At 40.0% G+C, this 21,188-nt stretch overlaps 2 protein-coding genes across 15 annotated transcripts in view; one reads left to right on the forward strand and one right to left on the reverse strand.

The window, feature by feature from the left end:
- The first annotated feature begins 6,413 nt into the window (after positions 1–6,413).
- COX6C (cytochrome c oxidase subunit 6C) lies at positions 6,414–16,273 on the forward strand. Of its 4 annotated transcripts, XR_014236560.1 has the most exons (5): positions 6,414–6,519; positions 7,596–7,730; positions 8,696–8,824; positions 14,336–14,372; positions 15,392–15,522. XR_014236560.1 is itself a non-coding variant. In XM_082364536.1 (4 exons), exons 2-3 carry the CDS (start codon positions 7,617–7,619, stop codon positions 8,807–8,809), a joined length of 228 nt encoding a protein of 75 aa, XP_082220662.1. In that variant the 5' UTR covers positions 6,414–6,519; positions 7,596–7,616; the 3' UTR covers positions 8,810–8,824; positions 15,672–16,273. The 4 variants fall into 4 exon arrangements, 3 of the variants coding, with proteins under 3 accessions (XP_082220662.1, XP_082220660.1, XP_082220661.1); XM_082364536.1 differs by lacking the exons at positions 14,336–14,372; positions 15,392–15,522 and adding an exon at positions 15,672–16,273; XM_082364534.1 differs by lacking the exon at positions 14,336–14,372.
- Positions 16,274–16,413: 140 nt separating this feature from the next.
- VPS13B (vacuolar protein sorting 13 homolog B) overlaps positions 16,414–21,188 on the reverse strand; it is a 765,850-nt gene continuing 761,075 nt past the window's right edge. For all 11 annotated transcript variants that reach the window (XM_082364176.1, XM_082364168.1, XM_082364180.1 and 8 more), the window contains one exon: positions 16,414–17,860. In XM_082364176.1, coding sequence (XP_082220302.1) covers positions 17,612–17,860 — 249 coding nt within the window. In that variant the 3' untranslated portion in view covers positions 16,414–17,611. The remainder of the gene's footprint in view (positions 17,861–21,188) is intronic.

Consider the following 21,188-nt stretch of genomic DNA (forward strand, 5'->3'; position numbering starts at 1 on the left):
TATGTGCACATGTTTTGCAAACTACATAGGGCTTACAGTGAGGCAGTAACTCAGCCTTAGAGTGGTCAGAAAACATCATCCCTGATCCACATACAAACTCTGGTGGAGTCCAAAATCCTCTAGAATACAGTGCTCTACCTCTAAGAAGTCTTGGGGGAGCTGACGCCCCAGGCACACACCTCCTGAGGGGCCCAAACACCCAGAGTTACCTTCGGTCAGCAGCCGGAGGACCCTTAAGCAGCAGACAGATTCTATCATAAACTCAGGGCTTTGCTGAGAACATCACAGATTCTGGGGAGGTCAGCATTGGGCTCAGGGATGCCCCTAACCTGGAAGGGCTGTTTTGTTTTGAACTTAGGAGAAATTGTGGTGATCAAAATAGCTCATTTCCAGTGCCACCTTAATGTCTCCATTTCTTTTTCACAATCTCACTGTCTCTATTACTCATTTTATCTTTCTTAGCATTTACATACACATGTTTAACTAAAACAGATACTTTTTTTTTTTCACCTCCTGTACCAGTCAGGACAAGCTAAGTTTGTCTTTAGAACCAAAAAAAATCCCTGAATCTCAGTGGAATAACATGCTACCAGACTGCTTATTTTTCACTCACTGAACCTGGCCAGTACAGGATAGTAGGAGGTCTCTGCTTAGCTCTGTCTTTCACGGACCCAGGAGACATAGGTGACTTCTCAATCAATACTTCCATTATAACAAAGGCAAGGCGGAGAGAACATGGCAAACCACATGCTGGGGTGTGAAGCATCGACCCGGAAGTGACACATGTCATTTTCACTCATATTGCTTTGGCCACAGTAAGTCATATGGCTGTTCCTAACTTTAAAGGGATCTTCCCTGTTGCATTGGCTTTGCCTATGATGGAGCATTGGTTGGGATTTTCCCTTTTGGACTAAGGCTTGGCTCTTTGGTTCCATCCTTGGTGGGGCATTGGTTGAGAATTTCCCTTTCTGTGGCTAGGGAAACTGCACCAACTCCCAGAGACTGTTCTGCATTGCACTGGTTTGCTGTTTGCTTGATATTCGACAACACCAGCTGTGAATAATTAAGTATGGGTGATCAGAATTCTGTTCCATCTTGTAGCCCCCCGTGGTGTATTTTACAAAACTGGGAGATCTTCAGCTATGCTCCCATGAATGAAAGAAAATGGTATTTTATTGTAACCCTGCTTGGCCTCAGTACTCCTTGGGATCTGGAGAACAATGGCCCCTATGGTGCTTTAAATTATAACACCATCTTTCAACTAGAACTGTTTTGTAGAAGGAAGGAAAATGGGATGAGATTCCTTATGTATAGGCTTTTATGCTATTGTATCAAAGTGAGCCTTTTGCAATTGGTTTGGCTTTTATCTTAGGTGTGTGCTTCAGTGTCTTGTTACATGAGTACTAATCTGAATCCTGTTCTCTCTTCCTGGTTTTGACCTTCATTAGGGGGTCCTAGTAACTTGAATGCTGATTTAATTTCATCTGGAAGTGAGACATGTGAAAGTGAGTGAGTGACATGTATGGTTGTAGATGATCTACCTGGGTTCTCAGGAACTTTAATCATCTGTAATCACTGAGACTGAAGAAAAAAAAAAAAGAGGCCTTTTAAACTCAAGCAGGAAAACTGTGAGACCTCTGTCTGTGTCTATATAGATGTATGTATATGCGTTCATTATAAATATGATGTGTCTCTGCCTTGAAATGGCATTGCCAAGATAGGTTTGTGGATGAATTCATTTAATTGGCTTAAAAGGATTAAGCACTTATAAAAATTCTCATAAATATAAAAGAAACTGACCAGAATAAATTTCAGGTTCACATGATCTGGGAAATATTCAATATTAAATTAATATATGGTATTAAAGCTAACTTAAGCTTGTTGGTTTGATTAATATAGACATGTCTTTAAAGTCATCAGTATTAAGAATAATACTTTTACTATACTTATGTTTACTGGAAGTCAAATATATCTGTTGCAATTTGTCAGCAAGGAAAATAACTTGATATTGTGGACAAAGAATGTCACCTACCCTACCAGTAAACAAAGGATGTTGTGGCCATCAAGCCATCAGCCACTGTGGCCACACCCCTCCCCCACCAAGGTGTACCCTGAGGGGATTCAGAATGGAGGAAAACAGGATACTGGCCCTAGATAGTTAAGGTGCATATCAAAGGAACAATTTCATTAAGCCCAGACTCTTGAATCTTCCCATACATAGGAAAGCTCTAAATTCATTAACTTGAGATGTCTGTTTTTTCTTTAATTAGCAGTAATCTTTTGATGTTCGACTACCTGTTTTTTCTTTTGTTTTTTCTGTTTTTGTTTTTTGCAAAACTCCTATATATGCTGGCTCCTCTTTTGCCTCTTTGGAACAGTCCCTCAGAGCAATCTGAGAGGCTTTCCCAGGCTGAAGACTTCAAATAGTCTCCCCTGATTTTGGTAACTTGAAACTTTAGTTTTGTTAAATTAAATTAAATGATAGGAATTTATGGAAAATCTATGTCATTTCAAATAAGATAAAATACTGGAACATTAATTGCTAAACAGGTCTGAGTTTACCTACCTTTGCCTTCTTACAAGAGGAAAACTAAAACATAAGTTCCAATCAGGAAATGCTGGTATGACAAACAGTTCACAATTACTTGATTCTTGGTTTTTGCTAGAGATTAAGGTTTTTAAGGGCTAAAATTATAATATGAAGCTACTAAAATAATAAGGGAAACATTTCAGTATTCCAGGAAAGTATGATATGTGTTTTCAGTAAAAGAATGTATGAGGAATGGAAATGCATTTTGTTAGGGAAAAAAACAGTAGTTTTGTCCTAGAGCTGGTTGTTTCTGAATGGAAAAGAAAATAAAATCCAAAATAGTATGGATACAAAAAGTTGTAGAAGGTTTGTGAAAAGGAACACTGAGAAAAAAGTTTTGTACATGGTCAGGATTGGCTCAGATTGGATTAAATTTAATTAGGTAAATGGATTTTGTTATTAAGAGTAGGCTGGTGCAAGACTGGATTTGGTTTCTCTCTGTTAAGAGAACAAAGTTTTCTTAGAACGGTGCTTTTGATAACAGATTTTTTCTTTGCCTTTAAGTGACCTGTATTTGTTTTTAAAATCGTTTATTGTCACTTTGATTATGTGAATAAGTATTCACAGTGACCTGTGATACTATTTGACCAAGTGTTTTGATATTTTTGACAAACTTTCCAAATATCAAATTCTTAATGAGGTTCTTTTGACCTCCAGCTAACTCTGGGATACTTCAGAGGAACCCTGAGGCATCTCAGCATCTCAGAGAGATTAAATTAACTAGGATTCTTTGGTATGTTAAATTACATGGGAAGCATTGTCAAATGAGTGATAAGCCTTCTCAGGTTATACTGTATGAGTAAATATCATTAATATAGACATTATAGAAATTACATGAAATTTCTAAAATTTGGATATGTCCTGATATATAGTGTTATTGTTACCCCCAAACTGGGTTTGCCTCTTGGTGGGTGTCAAACTAAAAGACACAACCAAGCCAAACATAGGGAGAAGGATGGCTTTACCACTTGCAGCAAGTAAGGAGAAGACTGGGGTCTTTCCCAAAGCAGTTGTCTCCCCAGCAGCAAAATTGGGGCAGTTTTAAGCTAAGGGTACCTGCATATTCATGAAGGGGCTTGAGCAGAGGAGAGTTCAGCATTGAATTGGGGCCAAGTTCAACCAAGTCCAAGCTTTAGTTGACTGAACTCACAAGGGTCAGAAAAAGTCATCATCACCCCTTAGGGTTCCAGTTGATCCTGTGACTGAGTGCCCAAGGGGGTTTAAATTCTGCAAAACAGCTCAAGAAAGTGCTTCAGGCTAGCCTTTACCATGGAAACAGAACTGGGAGTCTTTACATCTGATTTATCTTTGTTATTGTTACTTCTCTTGCCTGATAACAGTTCTTTTGTTCCCTTAAGATTATTATTACTGAGACCTGTTCAAGAGCAAGCATTGTTGCCAGGTTTAGATCACAAAATGGCTGAGGCCTAAAACGGCTTCTCTTATGTCAAAAAGCTATAACTGATTCTTTTTTCTCCAGGGACCCCCTAACCTATCTGCTAACATTATCAGTCATTATTCTAGTTATTATCTTAAAATGTTGTGTGTCACAGCAGTAACAAAGTTTCTTTGTCAATTACATCATAATCAGGTGTTTAACTGCCTTTTAAAGTCTTTTGTCATGTATAGACAGTTATTATTGTACTCCAATGCTTTTTCAAAAGTGCTTCATCTTCTAGAAGATTCATAGGAAGGACTTTTGGACAAGCACAGTTTCTGGTAAATTTCAGATCATACTGCTGAACTGGGTAAGAAATTAAAGAATCCTAATGGAAAATCTGATGGCTTCATAAAACTACTAACAAAATAATTGCTTACTCAGTGAACTGATGAATATGGTTATAATTTTCATGGTTTTTATCTGGAATATTATTGGTTTTGATCTGTGTTTTCCAGATATAAAGAAACCCTTCCCCTCATGGTAATTATGACTTAAAGCAATTTGGTAAATTACCCCTCTGTAAGTAGAACTAAAACATTTATCTTTTCTCTCTACCTGATCCATCCAGAAATTGGAAACTCTTAGGTTCTGAACAGACTTATCAGGTGAACAAGAAAGGCTGCCTCCTGGCAGGTACAGGAATCTTGATATTTTGGGGAACTCTAGAGGAGAGAAGTTCACCCAGGCAGAATCTAATGGCAAGTCCTTGGCATGACTTTCCTGGCCTTGAGAGGCCTATTAAAAGTTGTCTGAACAAACATACGGACACCAAGGGGGGAAAGTGGTGTGGCAGGTGGTGGTGGTGTGATGAACTGGGAGATTGGGATTGACATATATACACTAATGTGTATAAAATAGATAACTAATAAGAACCTGCTGTATAAAAAAATAAATTAAATAAAATTCAAAAAAAAAAAGTTGTCTGAGACTCCTTATGAAAAGTTCCAGTACAGCCAGTGTAAAAAACCCTATGTGACCAATTAACCAGACTTATTTGGTAAACAAATTAGTCTTAATTCGGCTATATTTGGTAAAAGTGAGGGTAATTTTAGAAAGAAAAAAGATTGTGTTTCAATGGATATTAAATTCTAGTTCTGTTACTTGAGGTCTGTATTTACCCTCTAAGACTCGCTTCCCAGATAACTCACCTCACAGATATATAACAATATGTCTTTGAGTTCTTCGGTAGGAACTAAGGCCCCCACCCAGTTCCTGGAGGAATGTAACTTCAGGCTGAGCACAAGATTCCCAGAACACCACCTTGTTTCTTCACCACCAGCCAAAAACAGGAAAGTCACATACTCTGCAGCCCTCACCCCAAATTTTGCCCTTAAAAACTCTTCCTCCCAAACCATTGAAGAATTCAGTTTTTTTGAGCACGGGCTGCCTGTTCTCCTTGCTTGGCCCTTGCAATAAACCTTTCTCTGCTCTAAACTCCGACATCTCAGTTTGTTTGGCCTCACCATTTTCCAGGCACACGAACTTGTCTTCGACAAAAATAAGAAGTCTGAAAAAAAATGTTGTTGAGGTACAAGTCCACTTTGACCTTCAATTAGCACCATTTCTGTGTGGCTGAAAGGTTTCACTCCCCAGAACCATCTGTTAACAAGTTGAGGACAAAGACTCCATGACCTCCTTGATGATCTGCCCTGCTAATAGCAGAGCCTGGTACCTAGTAATTGCTCAATCTATATATGTTGAATCAATATCATGTATCCTATGAATCTTTCACAGTACTTGCTGAGTTGAATAATGCAGTACAAATCCAGGTTATTTCAATAAAAACCAAGTCTGACAATCCTAAGGCACAAGAGCCTTACTTTACACACTACTTTCCATAAACTTCCAGATACCTTGCTTTAAAACACTTGTCTTTTACTAAAAGTCCACACAAATACTTCCATCCAAACTTGCTCAGCTTTTCCAAGCAGGTAATTGCTTCTGCAGCACCAGGGTCACGTGTCTATGGTAGCGCCTACTGCTTGGGATTGATGTTACTCAGTTTATGTCTCTCATCTGCTGGGCTGTGAGTTCCTGGAACTTGGCTGTTTTATTCACTCTTTACCCAAACAAGTGGCTAGATGCATAAGGATAGTCATAATGAAAATGTTGGTTTGTGCACATAGTTGGAGCAATCCATGCCCAGGATGATTTGTGCTGTATTTGTAGGGTACATTAAAAAAAAAAAATTCACATATTAAAAATCTTTGAATTCCCCAATAAGTTCATATCAACTCTGTGTATGAGTAAGATCAATTTCTCGACTTGACTAAGGAAACTGACTCACAAGTTCAAACCCTGAATCCAAGGTTACACAGAGAAGAGGCTAAATATGCAGGTTAACTTCAGCTCTGAACAGCGGGACGTGCGCCGGAGGCCTTTTGTATTCTTTGGGCCACCGTAGCCGGATCCTCTCTCCATTACCTCTATTTATGCGCCTGCGCACTGGTGGAACGCCGTCCATTTCTCCAAGGACGTCGTTGTTGAGGTGAGTCTTGCGCGTTTTGCGTCCCTCGTTCGGATTCCCGTACCTGCCGCCTCCTGCTGCCTGCTGTCGGTCTACATTGGAGCTGAATCGTTACTCTGCATCTCTGGGGCGGAAAACCTCGGACCTCTCGCCCTCGTCGACCCCAGCAAGTCCTCGTTGCGGCCTTTTAGGGGAGGCGGGCCGGCGGCGCGGGTCCCACGGGGGCCGGGTTTGCTCAGGGGGCCTCGAGGGACCGCCGGGCTTTTGAGACAGCCGACCCGGGCCCGGTGGCCGTTGATTTTTTACCGCCTTCAGCGTGACCTTCGTTGCGTCTTTTGACCTGTCTGGTCACAGTGTCTTCACCTACAAAAAGGGAAGGTGGTTTCTTCCTCATCCGTTCCAGAGGCTCAAGGAGCACCGTCGGCCCTTAGTGGGCGTCAGCTTTGTGGTAGCGTTTGTGATTGGAGTTGGGAAGCTGCAGGAGGGTCACCGGGCCTGTGGTAGGAGTGCAGGGGTGGGCTCCCGGCAGCCCCCTGCGCGCGCCCACGACCTTTCCGCCCCTGCCCGGGCCGCGCTCGCCGAAGGTCGGGAGGCCGGCCCGCGCGCCGCGGCCTTCAGGCCCGGGTCACAAAGTGGGCCCTGCGGGACCTGCTACGGTCCCGCCCGAGTGTTAGTTCTTGACTGCGTGACCTTGAAATAGTCCCGTAACCTTCCTGCATCCCGGTTTTCTCAATAAAGTGGGAAAACAGCTGTGTCACAGGCTGAAATGAGTTGGTAGTAAGCTTGTAGAGTTAATGCTAGGAATGTTTGCACTTGTGATTCCCCATCCAGAGCCGCTGCTAATCTTCCCTGTAGTTGGGTGAGGTTTTTGTCGTTCTTGTTTCCTGGTTACTACTGTTTTTCTGCGATCATCTTGCTTATTTAGGGTGGTCGTCCACCGTGTGAGAAGATGAAACCGCTAAGCCAGTAAAGACCTTAGGCTTCGGGAGAGGAGTAGGTCCACTGTCCTGCCTGTGCCTCTCTGGGTACTAAAATGCATTATGCAGAAGAGTTCTTTAGGTATCTTACGTTCTAAGAGTTGTCTTTTATTATTTTAGCTGTCAAGGAGAAAAACTACCATGGCTTCCAGTTCTTTGACAAAACCTCAGATGCGTGGCCTTCTGGCCAAGCGTCTGCGATTTCATATTGTTGGAGCATTCGTTGTCTCCTTGGGAGTTGCAGCTTTCTATAAGGTATGTATGTTTTATTTTTACTTTGTGCTCATGGTCCAAAAATGTGTTTTAAATTTGAAAATGTATTTTATTTTCATAGATAGCATATAGAGTCTTTTATTTTTTTTAGGATTTTTTTTGACGTGGGCCATTTTAAAATTCTTTATTCAACGTGTTACAATACCGCTTCTGTTTTATGTTCTGGTTTTTTGGCCACGAGGCATGTGGGATCTTAGCTCCCCAACCGGGGATGGAACCCGCACCCCCTGCATTGGAAGGCAAAGTCTTAACCACTGGACCGCCAGGGAAGTCCCTAGAGTCTTTTAAAGAAATTCCCTCTTTAATGTGCTCCTTTCCTCTTACCCTTTCTCCACCCACCTAAGTGTGATGGGAAAGTATCTTATTCCCCAGGTAGCTTGTCCTCCATCTTTAAATGAAGCTGTTTTAGTTTGCTAGGGCTGCCATAACAAAATACCACAAACTGGGTGGCTTCCACAATAGAAATGGTTTTTTTTGAGGCTGAAAATCCAAGATCAGGATAGCTGTGGGGGACTTCCCCGGCAGTGCAGTGGTTGAGACTCCGTGCTTCCACTGCAGGAGGCACTGGTTCTATCTCTGGTTGGGGAAATAAGATCCTGCATGCCCTGCGCCGCGGCCAAAAAAATAGTTGGCTGTGGGGTTGATTTCTGAGGCCTCTCTCCTTGGCTTTGTATTCCTGTCTTCTCCCTCTCATCACATGGTCCTCTGTGTGTTAGCATTGTTTCTGTCTGAATTTTCTCCTCCTCTAAGGATGCTAGTCATGTTGGGTTAGGACCCACCCTAAAGACTTCATTTTAACTTAATTACCTCTTTAAGGGCCTTAATAATAGGATTCAAGATAAGTAGGATTCAAGGTGAACAAAAACTTGGTGATTTATGTTGTCTTTTAGATATTGTTTCTAATAATTAAAAAAAATTAGTCCTAAATGTGATATGTTACTTTTTAGTTTGCTGTAGCTGAACCAAGAAAGAAGGCATATGCAGATTTCTACAGAAATTATGATTCCATAAAAGATTTTGAGGAGATGAGGAAGGCTGGTATCTTTCAGAGTGCAAAGTGATTTTGGAATATAAAGGTAATATGGTTATTGAAATTACTGTTTAAAATCTTTTAACTGTGGCAATATATATAAAATATACAGTCCTAACTATTTTTAAGTGTACAGTTCAGTATTGTCAAGTACATTTACATTGTTGTACAACCAGTCTTCAGAACTCTTTTCATCTAAGTAGTCAATTTTATCTATATACCACATTTTGTTTAATCATCTGTTAATGGATGCTTGGATTGCTTTTGGCTACTGTGAATAATGCTGCTGCTTTGTGTGCAGATATCTCTTTGATACCCTGCTTTAATACTTTTTTGAGTATATACTCAGAAGTGGAGTTGCTGAATCATATGGTAGTTCTGTTTTTAATTTTTTAAGGAACCGCCATACTATTTTACATAGTGGCTGCACCATTTTTCACTTCACCAACTTCTGTTCACAAGGGTCGCAATTACTCCACATCCTTGTGAACACTTGTTTTCTGGTTTTTTGATAGTAGACATCCAAATGGGTGTGAGGTGTTGTTTTATTTTGGTCTTCGTTTGCATTTCCCTAGTGGTTAATAATGTTGAGCATCTTTTCCCATGCTTTTTGGCCATTTGGACATTTCTCTGGAGAAATGTCTATTCAAGTCCTTTGCCCACTTTTAATTGGATTGTTTTTGTTGAGTTGTAGGAGTTATTTAAAACTCCCTATCAGATATGATTTAGGTATTTTCTTCCATTCTATGGATTGCCTTTTCAGTCTGTTAATTGTGTCCTTTGATGCACAGACATTTGAAATTTTGGTGGAGTCTAATTTATGTAATTTTTCTTTTGTTGCCTGTGCTTTTGGTGTCATGTTTAAGAAATCATTGACAAATCCAGTGTTGTAAAGTATTATATTTTCTGCGAAAGTTTTATAGTTTTATTAGCTCTTACCTTTAGGTCTTTGATCCATTTTGTTAATTTTTGGATATGATGTTAAGGGAACATGAACACAGGATGTCTTTCCATTTTTGTCTTTAATTTCAGCAGTGTTTTGTATCTTTCAGTATACAAGTCTTTTGCCTCCTTGGTGAAGCTTATTCCTAAGAATTGTATTTTTTTTTTAATGCTAATGTAATTGGGATTGTTTCCTTAATTTGCTTTTCTGATTATTCATTGTTAGTGTCTAGAAACACAGCTGATTTCGTGCATTGATTTTGTATCCTGCAGCTTTGCCGAGTTTATTCTAACAGTTTTTTGTGTGCGTGTGAAATCTTTTTGGGATTTCTGCATGTAAGATCAGGTCATCTGCAGAGGTAGTTTTACTTCTTCCTTTCCAATTTGGATGTCTTTTCTTTTTCTTCCCTAATTGCTCTGACTAGGACTTCCAGTACTATGTTGAATAGAAGGGTTAAGAATGGGCATCCCTGTTTTTTTTTTTTTTTTTCTGACCTTGGAGAAGCTTTTAAGTCTTTCACTATTGAGTATATTAGCTGTGGGTTTCTCATGTATCACCTTTATTATGTTGAGGTAGTTTCTTTCTGTTCTTTATTTGAATTTTTTTTAATCATGAAAAGGTATTGAATTTTTCAAATGCGTTTTCTGAATTAGTTGAGATGATCATGTGGCTTTTTTATACTTCTGTGGTATAGTTTCATATGTTGAATCATCCTTGGTCATGGTATGTAATCCTTTTAATGAGCTGTTGAATTGTTTGCTAGTATTTTTTGAAGGATTTTTGCATCTGTATTTGGGATATTACTCTGTAGTTTCTTGTGTTATATTTGTCTGACTTTGATATCAGGGTAATGCTGGTCTTATAGAATGTTTTATATTCTTAAATGAGATGGTGAGTCAGATGTGGCCACAAGAGACATGTGAGAGGTTCAGGAAAACATGGTGGGGGCCAGTCTGTCCGCCATACAGAAATGTTTAAGATGTCTTAATATAAATATATAGAAAACAAAAAATACATAGAGTGAATTTGGAAGTGTTCCCCCCCGCCCCCCTTCAGTTTTTTGGAAGAGCTTGAGGAGGATTGGTGTTAACTCTTTTTTAAGTGTTTGGTAGAATTTCCCTGTGAAGCTGTCTGATCCTGGGCTTTTCTTTGTTGGGAGGTTATTGATTGCTGATTTAATCTCCTTACTTAGTTATAAGTCTGTTAATCTGTTTCTTATTTCTTGGTAGGTTGTGTGTTTATAGGAATTATTCCATTTCATGTGGGTGATCTAATTTGGTGACATAATGTCCCTTCTTTAATTTCTGTTTTTAGTTGAGTCTTCTTTTTTCTTAGTTTGACTAAAGGTTTGTTATATTGGTTGATCTTTGCAGATAACCAGCTCTTTTGATTTTGTTGATGTATCTCTAGTGTTTTTCTGTTCACTATTTTGTTTAATCTTTATTTCCTGCTAGCTTTCATTTATCTTGCTTTTCTTTTTCTACCTTTTTAAGGTGTAAACTTAGGTTGTTGACTTGATCTTCTTTTTAAATTTCTTTTTTCTTTATTTTTTGGCTGCATTGGGTCTTCTTTGCTGCACGTGGGCTTTCTCTATTTGTGGCGAGTGGGGGCTACTCTTCGTTGCGGTGCGCAGGCTTCTCGTTGCGGTGGCTTCTCGTTGCAGAGCACGGGCTCTAAGCGCGTGGGCTTCAGTAGTTGCAGCACGCGGGCTCAGTAGTTGTGGCTCACGGGCTCTAGAGCACGGGCTCAGTAGTTGTGGTGCATGGGCTTAGTTGCTCCGTGGCATGTGGGATCTTCCCGGACCAGGGATCAAACCTGTGTCCCCTGCATTGGCAGGTGGATTCTTAACCACTGCACCACCAGGGAAGTCCTAAATTTCTTTTCTGATATCTACTTTGACCCACTGGTTGTTGGAGAGTATGTTTAATTTCAACATATTTGTGGATTTTTCTATTTTCCTTCTGGTATAAATTTCTAGTTTCATCTCTTGTGACCAGAAAAGATACTTCATGTGACTTCAGTATTTTAACATCTATTGTCTGGTTTTATGGCCTAACATGGCAATTAATCCATATGCACTTGAGAAAAAAAAATGTGTATTCTCATGTTAGGTAGAATGTTCTGTATTTGTCTCTTAGATCTGATTGGTCTGTAGTGTTCAAGTCCACTTATTTTCTTAATGATCTTCTGTCTGGTTCTTATAGCCATTATTGAAAGTATTTTAAGTCACCCACTATTACTGTAGAGCTGTCTATTTCTCCCTTCAATTCTGTTAGCATTTGCTTCATATATTTCAAAGCTCTGATGTTTGGTGCATATATATTGATATTTATAATCTGTCTTCTTGGTGAATTGACCCTTCTATCATTATATAATGTCCTTTGTCTTTGTAACATTTTTTGACTTAAAGTCTGTTTTGTCTGCTATTGGTATAGCTACTCTTGCTCTCTTGATTGCTGTTTGTATGGAATCTTTTTCCATCCTTAGCTTTTAAACTATGTGTGTCCTTGGATCTAAAGTGAATCTCTTGTAGACAGCTCATAGTTGGACCTTGTTTTGTATCCATTCCTCAGATCTATGACTTTTGGGGAGTTTAAACCAACCTATTGTTATAATCTATTTTGAATTGGTAACAACTTATTTCAATCACATAGAAAATTCTCTTTTACAACTCTGCTCCCCTACTTTGTTACTAATGCCACAAATTGTATTTTTAGATATTGTGTACCCATTAACATAGATTTCTTTTTTTTTAGAGCTTTTGTCTCTAAATCCTACAAAATTAAAAGTGGGGATATGAAACAGTTACAACACTGGCTTTTATATTTATTCATATATTTGCCTTTGCCAGTGAACTTTATATTTCCACATGGCTTTTGAGTTACTGCCTAGTGTAATTTTTTTATTAATTTATTTATTATTTATTTTTGGCTGTGTTGGGTCTTTGTTGCTGTGCATGTGCTTTCTCTAGTGTCAGTGAGCGGGGGCTACTCTTCGTGTTGCAGTGTGCGGGCTTCTCACTGCAGTGGCTTCTCTTGTTGTGGAGCGTGGGCTCTAGGCGCACAGGCTTCAGTACTTGTGGCTTGCGGGCTCTAGAGTGCAGGCTCAGTAGTTGTGGTGCACGGGCTTAGTTGCTCCGCAGCATGTGGGATCTTCCCGGACCAGGGATCCAACTCGTGTCCCCTGCATTGGCAGGCGGATTCTTAACCACTGCGCCACCAGGGAAGTCCCTGTCTAGTGTAATTTTGTTTCAACTTGAAGAACTCTCATTGCAGATCTAGTAGTAATGAATTCCTTATCTTTTAGTTTTTTTTTAAATCTAGGAATGTCTTAATTTTCTTCCTGATTTTTGAAGGACATTTTTGCTGGTTATAGTATTCTTGGTTGGTAATTTTTGTGTGTGTGTGTGTGAGCACTTTGTATTTACCATCTGACATCCTTGTGACCTGCAGGGTTTCTCCTGAGAAATCCACTGATAATCTTACAGAGGCTCCCTTATAGGCGATGAATCATTTTTTTCTTGGTGCTTCCAAGATCCATTGTCTTTGGTTTTTGACAGTTGGATTATAATGTGTCTTCGTGTTGGGTCTCTTTGGGTTCATCTTACTTCCAGTAACATCTTGTATTTATATATACATTTCTTTCCTCAAATTTGGGAAGGTTTTGGCCGTTATTTCTTCAAATAAACTCTCTACCCCTTCTCGCACTTCCAGAATACATACATTGGTCTTTTTGGTGGTGTCTCATAAGTCACTTAAACTCTGTCACCATTCTCATCAGTGCTCTGAGATAAAGATAGAAGCAGTCCCTTGGGAACCCCTCAAATAAGCCAGAACATTGCATGCAGGGTCTTCTCTTTTCCTTCTGCCCTGAAGGAGGAGTCAGGAATTGGTCACTTTCCTCCTGACCACACTGCTGCATTGAGGAGGGGGTGGGGCAAGGGTGAGAAAAAAGTGCACGACATTTCCTGCCATTTTGAGTGCAGCTTTTTCATATTTAGGTGTTTGCTTGGTTGTTGCAGCTTAATTGATTTGTGCAGTTCTCACAAACACACTTTGGTCCATGTGTCGTTGCGTTTTCTCTTCGGGAGTAGGGGTATGGAGCTTTGTTATTGCACCATCTTGCTGACATGAAGTTGATTTTATGTTCAGAATCATTTTGCATGTTGTGCTATTACTGCTAGATTGGCATCAGGAAAATCACATTTTTAGAAGTGCTTTAAAAAACAAGTTTTTGACAGTTATTTTTAGTTTGTTTGTTATTTTTAGTTTGTTATTTGGATGTCCATAGGTGACTTGGTGGCTTTCCAGAGATTCTGGTTTGGGTGGTTAAGGTCTACTGCCTTATGGACAGTGTGATTAAGGTTCTTTGTCTAGAAGAGGACTGGCTTGTGTGCTGAGGAAAGGTCATCTGTTAAATTGATTTGAAAGCATGTGTCCAGTACCTGGTGAAACTATTTGTACTGTGGAATCTTGTAATTCATGTGTTTAACTTCATTCAAGCTCAACAAAATAGTAAGGTAGAACAATTCAAGTAGAGTTAAAGATCCTGTCTACCACCCCAGTGTGAGTTTGCTGTGACAAGGGGAATGTGAATGTGCTATTTTTTTTTCAGGCAGACTGTTCCTGAAGGAGCATTCCAACTGCCATATGTATGTATGTGTGAGAGTGTGTGTGTGTGTGTGTGTGTGTGATCGTTCCCAAGATCTGGGGTGTGGGGGAGACCTGCTGTATTGGACTCAGGTCAGTTTTCTAAAAGATTCAAGGATAATTTTGACTATGAATAACTTTTGCTTAATATAAGATTCAATTCTATTACATTCCATTTCTATAGTTGTTTATATTTAATATAAAGGCAGTATCTGGTCACAGATAGATACATGCCACAGTTTAATATATATAATAGTAGAAAAACAACCTTATTCCCAGTGGTTGGAAAATTGATAAGGAATTTATGACATTCATATCATGGACTATTATGTCCCTTAGAATTGGTAATCACAGAGTAACAGAAATTAGTAGAATAGAAAACTAAGAATGTATTTTGTAAAGGGTGATCTATGTTAAAGAGTGCACAGAAAAAAAGGCTGAAGGTAAAAAGATCAAGAAAATATTAGTGGTTGTGTGTGGAATCTTAACATTGCTGTTTTCTTGTACCTTTGAAATTTTCAAAACTTCCACTGTGGGTATGCATTTCATAACCAGATGTTAACAGGCTGATTTTTTTAAATATATTTTTTTTACCTTTTACTTACAAGAAGTTGATTGTTTAAAAAACAATAAGAAAAAGAGGAACAGATTTGGAGATAGGAATAGAAATGTTGTTTAGAACAGATGGGCTACTGGTTTTTAAGAACAGTTTGGGTATGAGAAGGGAACAGAGGGGGGTGGACTTGAAGAAAAAAAGCAGAATTTGGTAAATGAAAGCAAAAAAACCCCAAAGTAAGGTGTGAATGTCCCAAGTGGAAAAGAGGCTGGTCAGGGAGGTTAGGGAGCCTGGGGGAGAATGGACCTGGAGCCCAGGCAGCCTGAACAGGGCTGCTCCTGGGCTAAGGGTGAGTGATCAAAGTGTGGCTTCCACTGGTAGCAGTAGACCTCAGGGGATCTCCAGGGTGGTGAGGTATTAAGAGAATGATTGTCATTAACTTGGCCACTCTGTTTTTCTCCACAGAATTTCTTTGGGTTGAGTTCCATGGAAGTTTGTCACTTACCTGTGTTCCTGAACTATGAACTACTAATATCTGGGCTAAGGAATAGTTTCTCATGATAAATAAACGATTAACAAATACTGTGGACACTAAATTTTTGTGCAGTTACTCTTGCTGATACATATAGTTCAGGGTACTTGCATTAGAATTGGTCATATCATTGGAATTAAATTAGAACTTAACTTATTGAAATCAAGTTATCATTGTAAGATTCATAATTTTTTAAAATTTTCATTGTTTTAGGACATTTTTGATTCCTCTCACATTTTGTCCATTTCACTGAGGTAACTGCCTGGGCCATGGGTTTAAGGGGTCTGCATGAGCCTACATGACTACTATACTGTGGGCTCTTAAAAGGAACAGAGACTTGCCTTTCCAATAAAACGTCTTTGGACTTCATTGTCACTGGATTGCCCTACCGGATCCAACCACTGGACAGATGTAATAGTAGGTAATTAAAATTTAAGGTTCTTTACTCAGTATTACTTTATTGAAGACCTAACTGTACAATATGGAATATACATCTAGTCTAGAAAAAGTTGTGTTATTTAATTGGAATTGCGATTGAGTAATGTCTGCTAATTTAGAGTGTGGTAATAACATTTTTTCAGGGAGGTCTTAGGACCTTTCTCCCCTTTAATAATTGTGGTTTTGTTGTGATAAAAGTGATACTACAGAGAGCTTTAAGAATTAAGTGTATTTTAGCCACAGCTAATTTAATCACCAGTTCTTTTATTATGTTAACAAAAATTTTCTTTTTAACTCGTGCAAAATTCCTGAGTTCCAATGATGTAAACTGTAATAAACCCAAGTATGAGTGAAAAGCTGCATTTTAAGAACCCACATTTATGTGTTATCAGTAATTCAAGGATTCCTTTTATTTTAAACAATTTCATATAACAATTCTTAAAGTAGTATGCAAAATTACCATACGACTTAATACATATTTACAGTCTTAAAAATAGTTACTCTTGAGGTTGACAAAACTTTCCTAAATGAGTATGATTACAGCAAAGTAATGGTGGAACCATTTTTTCCATATTCAGCCTGAATTTCCATTAACAGCAAACAACTGTGCAGTGACCTCTTATGCCCAATAACATGTGAGGCTTAAGTTTAAAGAAAGTTAAAGTGGGCATTTGAAATTGAATTTTCTTAGCATCTCACAATTGTAGGTATCAGGTTGTAGGCCCAAGTTTGGATGTAATGAGTAAAAATGTGTTTTAATTGGAGTATCAAATTTTAACTGAATATTAAAGGTGGTACCTGGTGACCCAGCATCTTAAGCCAAATCCATCTTTAAATACAAAAGAATGTCAGATACTGGGAATATCTTTATGCTTGTGATCAAGCCAAGTCAGCAAAATAAACTATTGTTCAGGTTAATGTTCGGGTTCTTGAGTCTGCCAGTGCATCAGGGTGAGTCCTTCCATAAGAATATCCAGTAGTGGGAGTTCCCCAGTAGTGTTTTGCTTATGGAACTAAAGAAACTCACCTGAGCACCTGGGGTCTGTTTTTATCAGTAGATAAAAGATTCTCTAAGCTTGCCTAGTAAAACAAACTAGAAAAACATTTTTTCCAAAAATGTACCTGGACAGTCATCAGAATGTTTTGTAAATTTCCATAAAGGTTTAGGAATGTACATGGCAGCTTTCACTTAAAGAAACAGCATGACATTTAAGTAACAAATTTATTAACAAGTTAAACAGTAAGCTCCTAAGCATTTTATTTCATATAAAGAATCTGAACCTCTGCAGACGAGGGTATTTATTTAGGCAGTTGTCTCAGCCTAAAAACAGATGCAACTGGGGATGAAGTTTTAATCTGTTTCCAAGGCCTGACCATGTTTTGTGTTGGAGTTAACAGAGCCTAATTATAGTCGAAATTTTAGCAAACAGCAAAAAGGAATGTATTTTCTGCATGTGATAAGATTAATAATAGGATTCTGTTCATTGTCCCCAAATGGGAAAGGAATAGGTTTTTTAATCAATCAGTCACTCAATTTTGAAGTATCTTAGTTTTGGGAAAAAGGAAGAACCTGAATTAGTTTTGGAAGAGGCTAGAAAATTACTATAACAATTATAGAACAGTGGGTTTTGTCCACATTAGATGTTGTTAGAGCTCATTAGGTTTCTTTTTCAGAAATAAATTGCACAAGCAGGAATCAACACCTCAGAGGGGACTCAAGGGAACCCTTTCCTCAGGGCTTTATTTTTCACCATGGTAAATTTACTGATGAAGACTTGGGCAAAGTGTGGATCAACCATATAATGGTATGTTTTCACAGTGGAAGGGAGAGGTTCCACAGTCACCACAGGGCATAGTGTCTGCATGGAAGAGCAGCTGGGGGCCAGGTGACAAGATGTCTTTGTGATATAGTCCACAAGTCTGTTATACTGTTGCTCTGACAGTCTCTCTCGAACTCCATCCACCTGGGATGCAAAAAAAGATTTTTTAAGTAAGTTGCCGAACGCTCATAAGGAGACTTCCATAACAAAATCATTCCTTCTCTTGCCTTGATACATTGGATGTTGTGCCTTTTAGGTTATCTAATAAAGCCACCGAATAAGCATTTGGTGTTGTGTAAAAACTCCCATGTTTGAAGTTGACGATTTCAGAATATTTTACTCATTAACTAACTCTCAAAACATCTGTCACTGGCTCTTTACTAGCCTAGTCCAGGAACAAAGGAGAAAAGTGTCTTTCCTCTGCTTGAATCTAATCAACATTAAACCCTGAGATAAAAGCTCTGTTTGCTTGTCTCCGCAAACCTCTCCAGACAGAACCTCTTTACCTCTTTCAAACCCAGTGGCTTTGGACAGAGCATTAGAAAAACAAATACCTTTTGAACTGTAACATTTTCTGCTTTTATAAATACTAGGATTTAAAGCCAGAGAAAATAAAAAAACTGGGCAGAGGAAGGGGAAATTTTTATGGAAAAGAGGGAGGATGCAAAGTACATTTATGGTTCATAAAAGTCTGGCTCATCTTCAGTGGAACTCAAATAGGAGAACTGAGATATACTACCTAAGTTCTTAAGAGAGATTCTCTGAGAAAGTACCCATCAAAGGCAAGTGGAGCTATAAATTCCTCCCATCCTGAAATTCTGTATCATCTACTGTGTAAATCAAGTGGAGTGGGAAGTCTCCTGTGTAAGCCACTGACCTTTCAGTGGTCCTTACCTACCAAATGCTGGGAAGACTACTCTGGAAGAATTATAAACATTTTAATGAGGGCTTTTTAGGTTTTGAAATAGTAGTAAAGAATTTATATATTTCTGTGTAGGGCACAGAGACGATGCAGCCAAGGGTGTCTTAAAAGCTGCAGAAAGCCAGTGGGATGGTAGAGAGGGAGGTCTGCCTGCCAGAGAAATAAGGAATAAGTAGGGCATCCATTAGAGTTCCGTCTCATATTTTTAAGCTTGGGAAAGAAAATAAAGGCCCCCAAAGATTCACTTGACAGATGAAAGCTGTGCACCACCAGGCAAAAGCCAGAGCTCTGATGATATCATTTGATGGGGTCAGGCTTCAGCTGGAAAGCTCTGAATACACAAGAGTCTTAATTGCTCCTCCTGAACAGCAGCACAGGAAAACCCGTGTTGTGAAAGGAACATGGCCAAGGAATAAATTGACCTCCTGACTCATTGTGAGCCTCTCATAAGGGATTTCAGTAATGTGCCAGGCATATTAAGCAATTATTACCCTAAAAATGGCTGCATTTAACTAAGAAAAGCAAATGCTGGTTTTTAAAAAAAATCCTGCCATATTTGAATATACCGAATGATGTCACCTACAAATTAATTCCTTCCAAAATTCAAAGGAGCTGTGTTTCCTAGCATCTAGAGCAAAAATCCCAGAAAAGCCATTTCATGTAAAGATTTTAAAATACTGTTCTTTAGTTTTCGCTGGAAGATAATGGGTAGGCTTCCCAGCCCAGCTTCACATCTGTGGATTAGGTTAGGCCTGGCCACTGAGGAAAATGTATGGTCAGGCAGCACCGCTGAGTGACTCCCCTACTCCCATTTTGAAAATACACTGGATTATAGTGCTATTAAGGAAGGGTCTACTATCTCTCAAAAAAAAGACCATTTTGTTCTGCAGCTTGGGTCTCCATCGGGGTGAGGGAGGAGGTTAGGGTGTGAACACAGGATTAATCTGGGCAGTTACTTTTTGTTAATAAGGAGTTGGGGTTTAGAGGTAAAGGAAACAGTGAGAAAGTGCAGTTTGGAGGCTGAAAGCATGCTTGGTATCTACCGGTTTGCCCAGGTCTGCCCAGTGCCGGGTGCTGCTGTGTAAGCTCAGTAGCTGCCCTGCAGTATTCCTGCCCTCAGTCATCTCTTCCTGCCTCTGTTTCAGCCACCCCTTCACCCCAACCCTGTTCTCACTGAACACCAATGGAAAACGAGTGGTGAGCATGGCGTCCGGAGTGTTAGTGCTTCTGCCTCTAACTCACTGATCCCATGGTCTCGATTAGCCTTGGCAACTTCTGGCGGGGGGGGGGGGGGGGAGGGGTGACTCCACCTGTCATCTCAGTAACCCCCGGAGAAACTGAGATCTGTTCCCCTCCAGCTGTAATTCCCCACAGTACCCCCTCCTCAAGCAGAAAAGCCAAAGAGAAGGATCACAGTTGAAGACAGTTTAACAGCTAAAGATGATTCTCTAGTCTCAATAGTTTAAGAAAGATCTGAAATATTTCCCAAGCAACTAAGGAATAACAATGGTCACAGATATTCCTCAGGGCTTTGGGAGCTTCTCGTTAAGGACCAAGGACTTGAAGATAATGATACTATCCCCTGCCAAGGCCTGTAGCCAGAACACTGCTGCTTTTATTGTCATCTGGATCAGAAGATTTTGGCAGATCTAATAAAGTCAGGCTGGACATCTGACCTCTGTTTATTCCCAGAAAGTCATCAACTCGAACCAGCAATGTAGTCTTAGTGCCAAGCCCCAGCTTAAAGCCTGACTGATTACGATCCAAGAAACTAGAGAAATCTCAGAGTTGTTGTGGTTGGCTGCCTTCCATCTTCTCAAATAATTTTACGCAAACAGTGGTGTGAGGGAGACGCAGGCTCCCATACCAGGAAGAAAATAATGAAAGAAGGAATCAGGTAGGACCTGCTGGAGGCAGGTTTGCTGTCCTCTTCCTGGGGCTACTCAGACCCTAAGTTATAACGGACCAGCAGGCTACACCTTGCCTCTGATCCATCCCCATCAAGCTGTGTGGGAAAAGATGTCTGTCTCTGAGGTCAACTCTCAGGGACCCATGGATCAGGCAGTCAGCAGGGAGGGCAGGGGCAGAGCAGTTTTGCAGTGGGTGCACCTGCTCACCCCGGGCTGCACTGCTGCTCACCTCTGACCCCTGACACCCAGAATGCCCCACCTGAACATCCATTCTACATCAGCTTATGTGGAGCCGGGAGCCAGCAGCCAGCACACATCTCAGGAGCTGTGTGGCCAGGGAGCTGCCCCAAGAGCCTGAGCAGCATCCCCAGGAGGTACCCTGTGGTACTTCGGGGATGGGAAACCGTCCTGTTGGAAAGGGAACACAGAGCCACACAAAATACAGGGCAGGGGATGGCAGAGAGTTGACAAAATTTTGACCCTGAACTCTCAGGAGTTGGGGATGAGGGAGGGGAGTGAGTCAGGCCTCCTGGTTTGTGAGCTTGCAAAGGTCAGGCCTACTGCTTGTGCCTTGTTTCACTCATGACACCCCTCACTTCTACGGTGGTCCTCTCCTGTCCCTGCTGAAGTGACCTGCTGC

The sequence above is a fragment of the Balaenoptera borealis genome, assembly GCF_965194805.1.
Source record: "Balaenoptera borealis genome assembly, chromosome: 17".
NCBI classification, from domain to species: Eukaryota; Metazoa; Chordata; class Mammalia; order Artiodactyla; family Balaenopteridae; genus Balaenoptera; species Balaenoptera borealis.